The sequence below is a fragment of the Ylistrum balloti genome, unplaced genomic scaffold (assembly GCF_031769215.1).
Source record: "Ylistrum balloti isolate Yb309-2 unplaced genomic scaffold, AGI_CSIRO_Ybal_v1 Utg369916, whole genome shotgun sequence".
Taxonomy (NCBI): domain Eukaryota; kingdom Metazoa; phylum Mollusca; class Bivalvia; order Pectinida; family Pectinidae; genus Ylistrum; species Ylistrum balloti.
Genome location: NW_026782036.1, coordinates 504756 through 520626, shown reverse-complemented (window position 1 = coordinate 520626; position 15871 = coordinate 504756). Strand labels below are relative to the sequence as shown.

General features: G+C 33.4%; 1 protein-coding gene across 1 annotated transcript; it reads right to left on the bottom strand.

The window, feature by feature from the left end:
• Positions 1-1438: 1438 nt before the first annotated feature.
• On the bottom strand, positions 1439-11698 carry LOC132546862 (aquaporin-10-like). Its single transcript, XM_060210589.1, has 7 exons — positions 11636-11698; positions 8655-8781; positions 7606-7743; positions 5947-6065; positions 5536-5753; positions 1893-2068; positions 1439-1494 (listed from the first exon to the last, which is right to left on the bottom strand). The coding sequence occupies exons 1-7, from the start codon at positions 11696-11698 to the stop codon at positions 1439-1441; spliced, it is 897 nt and encodes a 298-aa protein (XP_060066572.1).
• Positions 11699-15871: the final 4173 nt, after the last annotated feature.

The window sequence follows — 15871 nt, the reverse complement described above, 5'->3', positions numbered from 1 at the left end:
TATTCCACACTATGCTCTGGATTGTATCCAGTATTCCACACTATGCTCTGGATTGTATTCTGTATTCCACTTTATGTGTTGTGTTCCGTACTCCACAATATGATCAGGATAGATGCATATTCCACAACATACCGTCTTTTCAGTATCCAGTATTCCACACTATGCTCTGGATTGTATTCTGTATTCCACTTTATGTGTTGTGTTCCGTACTCCACAATATGATCAGGATAGATGCATATTCCACAACATACCGTCTTTTAAGTATCCAGTATTCCACACTATGCTCTGGATTGTATCCAGTATTCCACACTATGCTCTGGATTGTATTCTGTATTCCACACTATGCTCTGGATTGTATCCAGTATTCCACACTATGCTCTGGATTGTATTCTGTATTCCACACTATGCTCTGGATTGTATTCTGTATTCCACACTATGCTCTGGATTGTATCCAGTATTCCACACTATGCTCTGGATTGTAACCAGTATTCCACACTATGCTCTGGATTGTATTCTGTATTCCACAACATACCGTCTTTTAAGTATCCAGTATTCCACACTATGCTCTGGATTGTATTCTGTATTCCACACTATGCTCTGGATTGTATTCTGTATTCCACACTATGCTCTGGATTGTATCCAGTATTCCACACTATGCTCTGGATTGTATTCTGTATTCCACACTATGCTCTGGATTGTATTCTGTATTCCACACTATGCTCTGGATTGTATTCTGTATTCCACAACATACCGTCTTTTAAGTATCCAGTATTCCACACTATGCTCTGGATTGTATTCTATGGCATTGTCTTAATGCTTATTGTTTTATTTCACTATAATTTCCGCGTAGTATTCAGTATTCCATTGTTTTTGTATTCTATATTTTCTTTGTTCTATTCTATATTCCACACGATGATCTTGGTTGCATACTCTATTCTACAATATGATATACATTATATTCTATAACAGATTGTCTTTGTCGCTTTCTGTTTCCCTATATCTACTGCGTTGTAGTCTGTATTCACTGTCTGCTGTATTATTTACTCTGTTTCTTGTATTCTGAGTTCAATAAATCACATGCATTGAATCCTGTATTTTATTGTCTGTTCTCTGTCCTATATATCGTAATATTGCTTATTTAGTATTTTTATTTTTCTTGTGTTGTATTCTATATTCTAAATAAACTTGGTAATGTGTTCGTTGAAATAGTAGCAATTTGTATCAAGGTTTGTATGGTAGGTTGTATTTTATAACACACTTAGTCCTGTGCTCAAACGCTCTGTCTGCAATGTCACAATATCTTCTGGTCAATATTCCACGGTAATACTGTTACAATGTTATCCAGCAGGATATGACAAGGCTTTTCATTAATTACCCATGCTGCTGTGCAACGTATCGTTTTGTTACGTGCAGGTCCACATGACAATTTCATAGCTGGTCATACAGAAGTTTCTAAGAGATGGTCAAGATCACCGCATTTGTCTTTGTAGCTTTCTGAAAATGTCACATTGAGTTTGTTATGAATTATTGTGATAAGATGAAATTTCCATATAAATTTACAATCCACCTATCAAGGTTTATAGTATTCATATATGATTTCTCAAACTGCAGAAATATCAAATCCGATAAATTACTTCGTTTCATTTTTCTGTCAGTGCTATTGTGTTTATAGCTGTTAAAACAATTGCTATCAATCCTAATAGATTCCAATTTAATGAAAACATGAGAATACTCTGTTATATTTGTTGGGTTCAAATTTCAGGAATTTTTTATTTTGCAGATGAATATCACCCGTGTAATACACAGATTGATGTCAATTTTTCCATAACTCAATCTCATTTGTTTACATGTTTACAAGTTTTACATGACATAAATCATAAATAGTTACTTACGTTTCTGTTTGATGTTGTGATATTTTCGTGGAATCCAAACAGAGTTCTGATCAATATTTTCTCTGTCATCATCTGGCCAATGAAAACCAATACAGAGGTCATACACAACGGTACCAAGAACAGCTCCTATGTGAGGCCCGAGGACTGGTATCCAAAAGTAGGAGTAACCATTATAACTGAAAAAGGCGAAATAAATTATATCTTACCATTCTAATTATGCAAAACTGAAAAAACAAGGGCCGTTAAAGACGAGTTATGCTAAACTTTTAGTATGAAAAATAACAAAGGGCAATAAATGAGCTATGATTCTTGTGCACTACATTCCTTATCGCTAATATATATCTACCTATGACGTTTCATGTTAATACCTCTTATAGTTTTAGTGTAATGCTCCGAACAAAATGTAAGTATGAAAAAATAACAAAGGGCTGTAACTCCTAAATTATGCAAAAGGAGAGTGATGGTTCTAGTGCATTGCACTTCTTGTTGTTGAGATTTATCGACCTATGAAGTTTTATGTTGATACCTCTTATAGTTTAGGGCAGAATTATGACGGACAGACGGACGGACAAAGCGGCGACTATATGCTCTCCTGATAAGGGAGAGCATAAAAATCATAAACTCTTCTTCGAAAAATTCTGCTACACGCAACACAAACATTGTGAAGGCACTTATATGGTTCAATGTTATATGGCTTAAGCAAAAGTTTTAGTAGAGCAATGTCCATAAAAATAAAAAACAAAAATTTTGAACAATGGCCATCTTAATAAGATTAGATTTAGAACTTGATTGAGCGATCGGTGAGGAGGTTCTAAAAGCATATATATAAATTTACAACGATAACAATGAGACAGGACTGACGAATTCTAACCAATATAACGTACCCACAACACCTTGCGTGGTGGGATTTAAAGATGTCTTTTGCATGGAAGTTTCATTTTAGGGTACCTAATTTTCGCAAGTTTATCCCAACCTCGGAAGACCATTATATCATAGTATGCATTAGACAGTATATTACAAAATATGAAATGATGAAGGAGAAAAATTTTGATCTGAGCGCTATATGGAGCTTCAATGTATAGCCAATTACAAAACTAGAAAACCGATGTAAGAACATAACTATGATAGGGAGTTCTTAATCTAATCGCAGATTTTAATCAACTGTCATGAATCACATGTGTAATGAAAAACGAAAACAGAGGATGGTATTAATGCTTGGATAAAGCAGGCATCGATGAAAAGTTATTTGACTATAGTATGACGTTCGAGAAACCAACGAATTACATAATCACTATTACTAAGAAGAAGATAGCCAAGTTATCAGCATTTTTGTTGGCTAGCCAAAATAGTAAACATGATCTTCATAAACCTCCCAGATAATAATCTGTGAATGTGAAAACACACCATGAGGAAATCTGATATCATATTTCCTCAATATACACACAATAACATGCTATAAAATATGTTGTGATAGATAAAGGCTAAAGACAATAGGAATACTGTACACAATGACTACTGAGGTTTGTTCTAATTTGAGCATATCTTTACGAGTGTAAAAGATAAAATCTATAACTTCGTTCAGCAGTAGAAATATCTAGATAATAGTTTTAATGATAAAGCATTGCTCTATATCTAAGAAGTGGACAAAAGACACCAAACGAAACATAATTAGAATGAGACAATAAACCAAACTTAATAAATACATCTTATGGTTATTTCGACCTTATATGACTCATTAGTGATGTTACATTATACGCTGTTCGTCCCTGTAGGAATCATTAGTGATGTTAGATCATACGGATATTTCATCCTCATACGACTCATCAGTGATGTTACAACATATACTGTTTCGTCCTTGTAGGACGCATAAGTGATGCAACAGCTTACAGCTATTTCGTCCTTATAGGACTCAACAGTGATGCTACATCATACGGCTATTTCGTCCTTGTAGAACTAGTAATTGATGTAACATCATACGGTTGTTTCGTCCTTACAGGACTCATCAGTGAAAACCAGTTGGTGATGAACGAATTTTTAATTAGCTCGAGATAATGTCAATATATAAATACAATTTAATATGATTCTACAGAGTGTTTCTTTGTCTTTATAATATACATATATATAATTGACATAATATGCAATCTGTTTGAACTTATTGGCTTCCAATAATAGATTTAAGGCTGGCTACAATGGTTAGGAAATTTCCCAATTTCCCCAATACCGTTTGCTAATGGTGAAGTATGGGAGAGGTTAAGCTATCTCATCGTTTATGAGATAATGGTTATCAGAAAGTATAAAGACATTTAACTGTAAACATGTTCGACAACATCCGGGTCCAAATTCCTCATAGTTAACCAATTGATATGATACAGGAAAAAACACTTTATCAGCCCAACAGGATATTTTTCAATGTGGTTGCTCAACATAGATATATTATGATACATTATGGACGACGTGAGAATATGTCTCCAATAAAATACACTCATTCACCACACTACATGTATATTTATGCATCTGTTTACATGTATACGTTGTGTAGTGCACAAATAGCTGGTTATTACATTGACAGACACACGGAGGTTGAGTGAGGCACTTGAATACGTATTCAAATCAAGGGGTCTAACGGGCCTGTATAGCTCAACTGATATTCAATGTCTTTTACGACCATGTTAAAATTCCTCGCCCCTGCCAATCAAAGTGTTCCTAAATTCCACTAACTGATCCTCTTCTGAAGAAGTGTAATTAATATAACTTATGATATATTTTAACAGATAATATAACGCTATACAAACAAATTAAACTGCTGTCTTATAAAAACTATCTAGGTTAATTGGTTAAGCAAAAGTAGAAACTATTAGTATTTTATCAAATCTTATTTAGGTAACCTTGGACTGGGGTCAAGGGGTTCTGCTCGCAGTTTACATATCACAGAAACTTTTCACCCAAATACAATGGACCGAGACCTTTTGATTAATTAGATGAAGCCGTTTGAGTGTTTCAACTCCTATGCCATGAGTTAAGGTAATTTATTTTCGCAATATTTTTGACAAATTTGACCATTTGACATAATACTGTTAATCCCAGATGTGTATTAAAACAGAAACAAAATACCAACATGTGAACATATCATTATCCAAACTCCAATTCCATAAAATTAGGGCACAAAGTGTACAAAGGTGAGATTTACACGGAGACTCATGAAAAATTACAGCGAGAATAAGATCATGTGTTCCGGAAGGGTAAACGTCTTTTGATTCATCGACGATAACCGCATCAGTCTTCTTAGAAAACCTACATGTAGCAGCAAAATATAGTAATTTTAAATTGTTTGGTCAATCAGAAGAAACAGACAATGGTTTCATTTATGTGGAAGAATCTGATGTCCTGAATTCCAAAATGAACTTTTTGTACGTGTGTGTGCATATGCTACTCCCATTGCATAAATAAGTACTTTTACGTTAATTTGTTCAAATCGACAATATTTTTATTCCGTCTATGACAGTTTTTACCGAATTCATTGATAACATACAAACTGAATGGCAGTTATGGTCTTATAAAGACCATAAAATAAGATAGAAAATATGAAAAACATTAAACTTAAATACAATGTACAAGTGTCATCAAGTGCCCTAATGTTACTAACCTAAAAGGTTGACTTCCCCAGCCAGCCATTGCGGTAAACAATCTAGGTGATAAGTCACGGGCTGGGTTCACTGCACAACCGCAGTTAAAACAGAAAGTGGAGTTTATAACGAAGACAAGAAGTCCGGTACACACAGGTATCAGTCCAGAAGGCGGATTTAAGTTATTTTTATCTGACAATGCAGACACACATATCAGTAAGATTGCAGAGCCAAATATCTGGAAGGAAACGAAATATTGATATCTCTGTTTGCTTGTTACTGTAAATTCATGTTTGTGAAAATATAATCAGTTCAGATTTATACAAAAAGAAATGTTCTTATTAAAGAAAATATTTGATTATGGCTTTCGAAAAAATACAAATATTTAGAAGATTTAAGGATTGATTTTAGTTTATGTAGTTTTCACAGACCTGATCCACCATGCCATTGGTGACAGATAGGAAAGTCTGTGGATATGTCGCCCATATTCTAGCAGTACTGGTCAGTCCAGTTGTGGATCGAACGCCGTCGTCATAGTGATACAGGGCATCTACAAATAACACATAGGACATGGCCCATGTTCTCTCTCATTTGATATAAGTATAAAGAACAAAATATACATATATGTATGAATGGGTTTCTAAAAATATCAAACCAAAACTGTTCGTGTCTGACGTTATCATGTCACGTGTAGTTTGCAACAGTTAGGAAACAAGAAGCTTTAAGTAAGAATGACAATAACGTCCAGTAGAGCTAACACGCAAAATCAATCCCATATTTCAATATTTTGTACATTTGTTTTTTAACCTGTTATATACTTATCATATCACATTTGACCTAATGTTTTAATTCCATGTTATGTGACACAGCTTTCGCTCAATGGTGATTCTATTATGTACGATATGTGGTTATGTTGACAGACTGTATTTGAAAAAATAGCTGAGATGAGTGGTCTGACCTTTCTATGTACACATTTAATGCCGTAACGCTAATATGATTTATCAAGAAACAAGTGTAACTTGACATCAGGAGAAGACCTTTGCTCCTGGAATGACAAAAATATTCAAAAAAGGATTCTGGCCCTTTACAAAATATGAATATTAATGAGTGTTTACAATTATTTGACAGTGTCAGTGGGTGGTGGTTTGGTAAAATACGGCTTTCCCTCGGTCTCGCTATAACTTATATGTCAGTAAGTCACTGCTTTATGTGATGTCGTAAACCCCGACAGCCAATCTCTAAAGCAGAAAGAATAGAGACAGATATCTTTGTCGAGACGAGTGTGTTACTTCACGATGTTTGGCATCGTTTTGAAATTCCTTATTCAAGAATGCAGCAATCTGCACTTTTTTGTTGAATATAATATGTTTTTACTCTTGGAATAATTACTGAAACATGTGTTACAAACAAAGGTGACGAAAACATATCGGTCTTAAGCGACCCAAAGAGCAACAAAGTATTACTGGTCAGATACCAAAGAAAGATTGAGAAATTCTATACACCTGACTCAATTATAAAATCTAACTAGTCTACCAGCAGGAAAAATATATTATAGATATTTCCAATTTGTTGGTAACACTTCCATTTCATCGTAAGGGAAAATGGATGGACATTGGAGAATCATGAACCGAATAACGTCATTGAAGAAAATTTATCTGACAGCAAGGATCTTTCACCTAAATGATAAACTTCGGTGAATATAAAGGCACCCAGAAGAGGTCGAACAAGACTTTTCTTCATAACGTATTGAATGACTGGGCTGGTGCACCTACCCGTTTTGACATTTCTTTCAATCACTTTTGATCATCCTTCAGTTGCCCCATAGGTTTTAACATTTGCCCGTGGCAGTACTGACCAGTCATAGAGGGACGAAATATTTGTATGCCTATTTAGCTCAAGTGAATCTAATTCTAACCTTGTATATGTGTGGTCCACTTGTGTGTTTTTGGTACCATCTTTTTCATTACCAAACAAAATTTACAGACGCAAAATATTTAACATTCTAACCCTTCAAGGAAATGAAGAAACTGCGCGTTTAATTCCTCTGTACGTGTGACAGGTAAAGGATATTTGTTTTTTTACATACTAACCGTTATAAACGAGATACAGTAACACAGAGGCAAGGAAACTTCCTCCGTATTGTCCTGCCAAATAGAACGGAACTTTAGTCCAGGCCAGTCTCCCTCTGACAGCTTGTGCTACGGTCACTGCTGGGTTTATATGCCCACCTGAAACAGGTATTTTTTCATACAACAACTTTGCATTGCCATATTTTCATTATCGTTATTTAGGATGAAATTTGTTAAATTTACTGAATTACGGGACTAGTGCACCAGTAAATATTTTTATATTTTTTTTCGATCACTTTGAATTTCCCTCATTCGCCCCCTTGCTTTAACAGTTAAGTCCCTAGCATCACTGACGAGCCATAGAAGGACGAAACATCTGTATGATACAGTTTAAAACATTGCTTGGCTCAACTGTATCCAGTTTTATATTAAATGCGCCGATCAGTTGTGGATCATTTGTATAGCTATAGATCTGGACACCTGAGACAGCATATGTTTATGATGAAAAGTTGACGTAACAATCAATGATGAAAATTACAAACAGAGTAATTTCAATATTGATGTTAATCTAGAATTACGGTTATAGAAATTGGATGGCCCATGTATTGTGTATAGGGATTTTGTCACATGACTACCTGTTGATGACGTTAACAATTTGGCATGCTTTAATACATTGTATTTATCTTTTATTCACCGATAAATAATAACGTACTGCTTGATTATTCTTACTGTAAAATGGAAACTGAATATATTAAACATTATATGTAATCAGTCAGCATACATAAGATCACGTTCCCGAAGTCGATAAATCATGTCCTATTTTTTTTGGTTTTAGAAGAATTACGAGAAGACACGTTATACAAATTACCTGATGTCCAATTATATTGACTCGATTTCGTATAGATGAAATATCTCAAAATTGGAAATTCATTAATATGTTTCATATTCACACAGTAGGCTGAATGCCACTTCGTATCTCCCAGTTATGACGAAAGCATATAAAAGTTAGAACAAAATCATGGGTAAATTTTCAATCAAAGGTTCTCAATTTAACTTTATAAATTACATACCTGATACCCCTCCAGATATGTACACACCCATCATCACACCGATCCCCTGAGAAATGTGGACAGAAAGAGCAGATCCTTGGGTCCCACCACTTAACACCAACTGGGCATTCGCACCGTCACTTAGCGCCTGGGTACCACCAGTTAAAAATGAATACATGTTCACATTTCCAAGAAATATATATATATTCAAATATAAAAGTTGAATTCTCAGTATATATATATATGTGTGTGTGTGTGGTTTGGGGATTGACAATACATTAGAATGCTGCGGAAGACAGTGCATAAGCCTGTCAGTACTTATTTTCATACAGTCGTTTACATAACTGTTTTGCAAACTTGTTCTATTTTTCTGAATAAAATTGAAACTAAGTATAATGTCAGGAAACCCAATACGTGAAAAAATACAGGTATGTTTAGCATTGTAACCGTACATCTAAGGACATTTGAAACGTGTTTGTATTCAGGATACATGATATTCATGTTAATCATTAATAGATTTCTCGGTTTTGAAACGCGATGTATAACGAAAAAATAATATATACAATATGATTTATTTTTCCCCGTGCATATGACAAATTATAGCCCATAAAGTGTATACGACAGGGATAGTTCAATGCTATCGTTAGGATGACGCTTTCACTCAGCCAATACTACAGTAACATATTGTGATGGATACTTGGACTATCAAACAAGGGTTGATAAAAGTCTGATTTTCACTTTTTCCTCATGGATGAAAAAAAATGGCTAAAAATGAAAACATATAAAACTAGAAATTGTTGTTAACAATTTGGCGGGCTTTTCACTTCTTTGGCGACAAATTGACCGGAAATTGACATTTATCCTGATAACAATATATGAGAAAGATTCCTTGTTTGTTAGTCTCTACAACATATCCAAAGATGAACTTTGAATCATGAAACGTTAAGGAGATATAACTACATAATAACGAAGAAATACACTTTTTAAAGGTTCAAACATATTTGACCCCTGTGACCTTGAATGTCGGTCAAGGTTATTCATATTTGCAAGCCTTATAATGTAACATCTGATAATCAATATATCACCAATATTAGTTCTCTAGACCTTGTGAGACTTGACAAGAAGATTGTTGAACACTGGTACCCTATTTTGTATATTTGAACTTTGACCCCTTTGGGAAACCGAAAGTCAACATTTTGAGGGAAGTTTTCCTTATGACAATCACTAGGAAGTCTCCACAGAAGGTTTATAATCAATTTTCATCATTGTATGCCTTCTAGAAATTGAGAAACTTGCATTTAACAATTTTGAGTTAATTTACATCTGTGACCTTGAAAGTGGGTCCAGGTCATTTATATTATCAAACTTCGTTGCCAGTTACATATGCTTCATATGTGTGAAATATAGAGCCTCTAGGCCTTTCAGAATTTGAGAAGAAGTTTTTCAAAGATTGGTACCCTTAATAGCAATTTTCAACTTTGACCCCCTACTGCAAACCGGAAGTTGAATTTTGAGGTATGTTTCTCTTATATCACTCGACAGGAATGTCCACAGAATATTTGTGTTCAAAGTTGAAGACTTTGGGCAGCTTAACAATGGAGAAATTATCATTTAACGATTTTTACATAATTGACCCCTGTGACCTTGAAAGTGGGTCAAGGTCATTTATATTAACAAACTTGATAGATAATTGATCAGACATCTTACACACGAAATATCAAGACTCAAGGCTTTGCAGAACTTGAGAAGAAGTTTGTCAAAGTTGGTAACTTAAAATAACACTTTTGAACTTTGACCCCTACCAAAGGCCGGAAGTTGACCTTTGATCCCAGTTTTTTTCTTGTGAAAAGTGTTTTTTTATTATTTTACTTAATATGATTAAAACTGAGGTCACTAGCTGAAACAGTTCTTGAGTTACGGCATTTTAGGTAAAATCGGATATGACGTCATGGCGGCCATTTCGTTTTTCTGATGATTTTGTAAATGACACTAAATGGTAGAGGACATCTGGGGAAACCTTTCTGATATAAATTATTCCAAAAAAAGCCCGTTGGTAAAGATCTAGATCGAGTTTTTCCAAATTGTCGGCATTTTTAAAAGATCGAAGGAAATTTTCAAAATGGCATACAACGGAAGTGGTAAACGTTACAGAAAAACTAAAATCACTAAATTCATCGGAAGGACATTCTGCATCGATGTGTTAAAGAAATTTTCATGAAAAATCAAAATTGAAAAAAAAAAATTTGTTTTCAAATTTTCAAATATTAACCCCACAGCGAGCTTTTTTATTAGACATATTTTGTATTATAATGGCACGGGGGAAAGTTAGATAAGGAAATTGTCTACAAATAACATAATTGGACAAACTCTGTACACTCAACGGTTTTCGAGTTACGGCCGTTTTAAAGTTTTTAACTTATGACGTCATAGTGGCCATATTGGATTTTTGACCTACTTAAAAAATCTGCATCGTCACCTTCCAGTATGTACCTATAACATAGTCAATACATATTAGGTGTGATCTTTACCGTTTAAAAGATTACGAACCCACAAAGTTCGGAAGAAAAAAAATAATAATAATAATAAGAAACAGAACAAAAACAATAGGTCTTTTCACCAAATGGTGAAAAGCCCCAATAAGATATGTTGAGAAAACCATAGTCCGTTTCCTGTTTTCAGGTAAGAAATCCCCCTTTTTTTTTTGCTCCCAGCGTTTAGGTATGAATAAATTTATTTGCTGAAAATAAATGTTAAACAAATCAATATATTATTCAGGCAAAGTGTATTTACATATACAAGATTTTATTTTAAAATTTAACACACTCTTTCTTAAGTTGATATCTGATGTACAATTATTGTGTTTTGTATTTACCTTTCCAACTAGGTCAAAGAAGTGACGTCATAGGGATGATAAAATCTGCACAATTTATGTTATTCTCTTTTTTATATACATAAACAACGATGCCTGCTTACGTAATATGAAGATTGATTTAATGACTTACCATCAACATGAACGTGCCAAGAAATTCGGCTAAAGCTTCCCTTCTGATCGATTTTGCCAACATATTTGTATCAATATACGAGCGTCTATCCTAAACACATGTTTCGGTTGGCAACAACACCATGAGCGAGGGTTTTCATTTTTGTGTGTGATCCGATTATTTTGAAATCAGAAAGGTAAAGTAGCTTTATATAAATAAACAAAGAAACATTTAACGATCAAAGCAAATTAATTAAATACGAGAAGGAACAATAGATATGTATTTATGTGTAATATTTCAATATGAGATGTGCGAACGACTCTTCAAACAAATATCAAAATAGCATTATAGCTGCTGCAAAAGTAAGCACGCCACCCTGAAGATTGTCGAGATTACAGGTGTTATCTTTACATGTCAGTTAGTTTATCCTCGACAGAGATCCCTTATTATTATCACGATATATCCTCAGCTAACTTTAAGTATTGTCAACCCCTACAAACAGAAACGAAATGGGATTTTAACAGTTGTTAGCTGTCACATACGAAATACATAATACTCAGTATGACGAATATCTTCCCGACATAAAGTTTCGAGATATAGATGTGAATGAATAAAGGGTTAGTTTTATGACTGCCATCCCTGGAAAATACAGTAACGGCTTTAACGGCTTTGAATGGTGACATTTTTTTTTATATTTTCGGAAATGGATTTCAAAAATAGCGAAAAAAAAAAACAAATAAATTACGTTGATTGAGAAAAATCTAAGTCAATCCCATGATATCTGTGAACATCAACATTTAGCTCCAATGTTAGGGACAAATACACAGAAAACATATCTGCTCCTACAATGTAACTGCAGTGTATGCAATGCTTGTTAGGTTGTGTAGTAGTTTCATTCTCACTACCATATCTCTCATTTTCAAAACGTAAATCGATCTCACTTAACTAAGATTTACATGAAAGGTATGTTGCTGCAGCTAAAACAGGCATGACTGGCAGACACACCTCTTGTATTTTCTCGCTTCTTTTTAAATAAAATTATTTTGTTTCCTGGGTTTAATATATAGGGTTTTGTTTACATCTCTGACTATAGTTTACAATGACATTTGATAGTTTGCGAAGTACGTTGTATAAAACACCGAACTGTGGGAGATCGCTCCATCTGCAGTTTATTTCAGCGTCCTGTTTATTAACGTACATTACTTCCGAAAGAGTCTTCTTCACATCCAGAGCATTGAGGAAGATTACTTAAAGCAATCACAGCGAAGTAATAGGAACATCGGGGACATTTATAGCGAAATATTTGCTCGATGTCATCGACAAGTAGAGCTCAGCTGGATGTGTAAGTCCAAACCTGGCACACATATCAACATTCAGTGCACTACACAAAGAAGAGTTCATTTCTTTACATATGTCAGTCAACAACGGAATCTGGAATTGAGTTTGTCAATATCTTTTCTCTCACATTGATCTAATTCCAATGACGTTTTTCCCCAAGAAAAACACTGCAATCTATTTATTTAAATATTCTTCATTAACGTTAGATCTTTCAAAATTTCAGCATTTTACAGAGAAATGAAATTTGATACATGTATAATTATAATTAGTATAAAACTAACGAATCTGCTCTACGCTTTACTCGGTTTTTTAAGGAGATGCACTTTCGTTGAAAACATTCACTTTAAATCCCAAAACTGGCAAACCAAAGAAATGTTATTCTTACGTGTAGATATACAACAGAATAGTGAAAATAAGACGAAAATTTACTCATGAATTTATTATGCAATTTCAACAAAATACTATACATACAAGATACACAGTTAACAGATATGACGTCTTCTAATGATAAAATCTTCTGATATAAAAACAACAGTAAAAATCACTTTGAGTCAACATCACTTTCCGGGATTTTGGCATAGTGAATTAGCGTTATTTTGTGGATTTCGTTGCTGAAAATTGTCACATCAAAAATGCAAGCTAACCTGAGCAAACACTTGTTAAATCAGTTGTATCACCTTTATCGTGTAACAATGACACATAATTAGGTAAGAATCCTTAGTATTGATAAAAAAAGTTTCTAAAAAAATGGAACTTTATATGGGACATGTTCCTTGATTATGATACATAATCTATAAGACATGAAACAATATATTTTCCGTGATTTTTAGTACCATCAGAAAATTTCTCTAATTTCTTTCCGTTTGATTTGATTTGATTGGAATTGCTTATATAATAATAGAAATTATTTTCAAACTACGACTTTATACAAAAGGTAGGATTATCATCAATACCCTGTTATAACTACAGACACAAGTGCAAGATCATATTATGCTGATATGAAAACAAGCAAATCTCAATATATAGTCTTATATAAGAATACAAGGATATCTAATGGAATATAAACAGCCATGAAAAACAATACAAAGTTTTACTTATATAATATATTACATAGTGAATAAAGAGATAAAGAAATCAATGTAATAATGGCTCCTTTCTTTCCATCATTAAATGAAAATGTCTCTGACAAAATATATACATATTGATATATATTCACAAATAACTTTATATTAAGTTGCACAAATATATGTGAACAAAATTCATACTTCTGTCACTGTCTGTGACAACATGTATCTGTGGCTGAAGAAGTCTTTGAATTATGTTTTAATAAATCTCCATGTGATTTTCTCCTTTTTCTGTTATAGGATGACACTTGTTACTCACAAAAACACATCAAACAAACAAAGAAATCATACCTGGACCAAAAAAAACCCAAGGAAATACCAATATATGATCAGAATCATTCACCAAACACAACTTCAATAGGGGATATACACAATAACAATTTACAACAACGAAAACATCAACAGGTGTCCTAACGAGTATCAAACACTTCCATCTTTATATCCCACGAAGAATAAAATATTTCTCAATGAGATCACTACCATGACCATGAAAACCTCCTTGTAATTTTCATCAACTGGTATCACTAGAAACGTAACTTAACAGTCTGAGCCGAAGGTAAAATTTGTGGTGATATTATAAATAACGTCTATTTGTTTCCTCTAGTAAATATCATATTATGATTATAACACAGGAAATTCACAAATGCTAATTACATAATGAACCAGGAATTTAACATAAAAAGACGGACAGAATTCTGAGGTAAAGACATCAAACCCTCAGCAACAATACATAACTGCCATTTTATTTCTTTCCTTTGTTTTTGTCTAAGTCAGTTACATGCACATTTATGTCGATTCATTTACTATAAAACTCTTTACAAATATTACTTTTGAAACATAATAATTAGAATTTGTTCCATAAAACTGAAAGTTATGTTTTGAACATGTATTTGTGATCTACTCTTTCTTCACAAATCTAGTAACAATATAGCAACAACATACTTTACTTACAGATCTATTAATAACCTAGTAGTAACATACTTTTCTCACATAGTTTAGTAACAATCTACTCTCCTTATAAATCTAGTAACGACCCACATTTCTCAAGCAGTACGACCAACTTCTTTGAGGATCCAGCAATTTAATCTCACTAAAAATCTACTCCTGTTAATCTACTTAAAGACTGATATCCCCGACATGGCTTTGCAATCTGGTTTACTCGAGGAACTACACACAAAGAGAAAGTAACACATTGTGTTATATGTTTGATAACAAATTAGATTTTTATATGCTGACATCCATATTTAACGTCTTTAAAGACAGACGAGTATTCTGTTTGTAAACACCTATTATGCTTTGAAGAGTATTAACGGTAAGTCTCAAAGATAATTCTTTTTTGATGTACTAAATATGTAAACAGTGATATCAAAATAAGCACCTATAATGTAAAGTACATTTGTTAGAATAAACATGATAATGGACAATGGTTTCGTTGTTGTATTGTATAATGTAAAGTACATTTGTTAGAATAAACATGATAATGGGCAATGGTTTCGTTGATGTATCTAGTCCCAGCGACAATACTGGTACATGTATATTAAAATTGTCTTTTTAAACAGTACAACTTTTTATTTAACATCAATATTTTATCTATTTTATTTCTTCATCGTTGGTCAACTATTAGACATGCATTCTATTTGAAAGAGTGATCCGAATATCAATTAAACAAACTATCTAGAAATTAATCCTCAAAAAGAGCAGTATTTTTAGTAACATGTAATTCAATTCAATCAAAAATCTTAAAATTTAAAAACAAGTTTCCATACCTAAAAAGTCTTAATGAGGTGAAGGTACC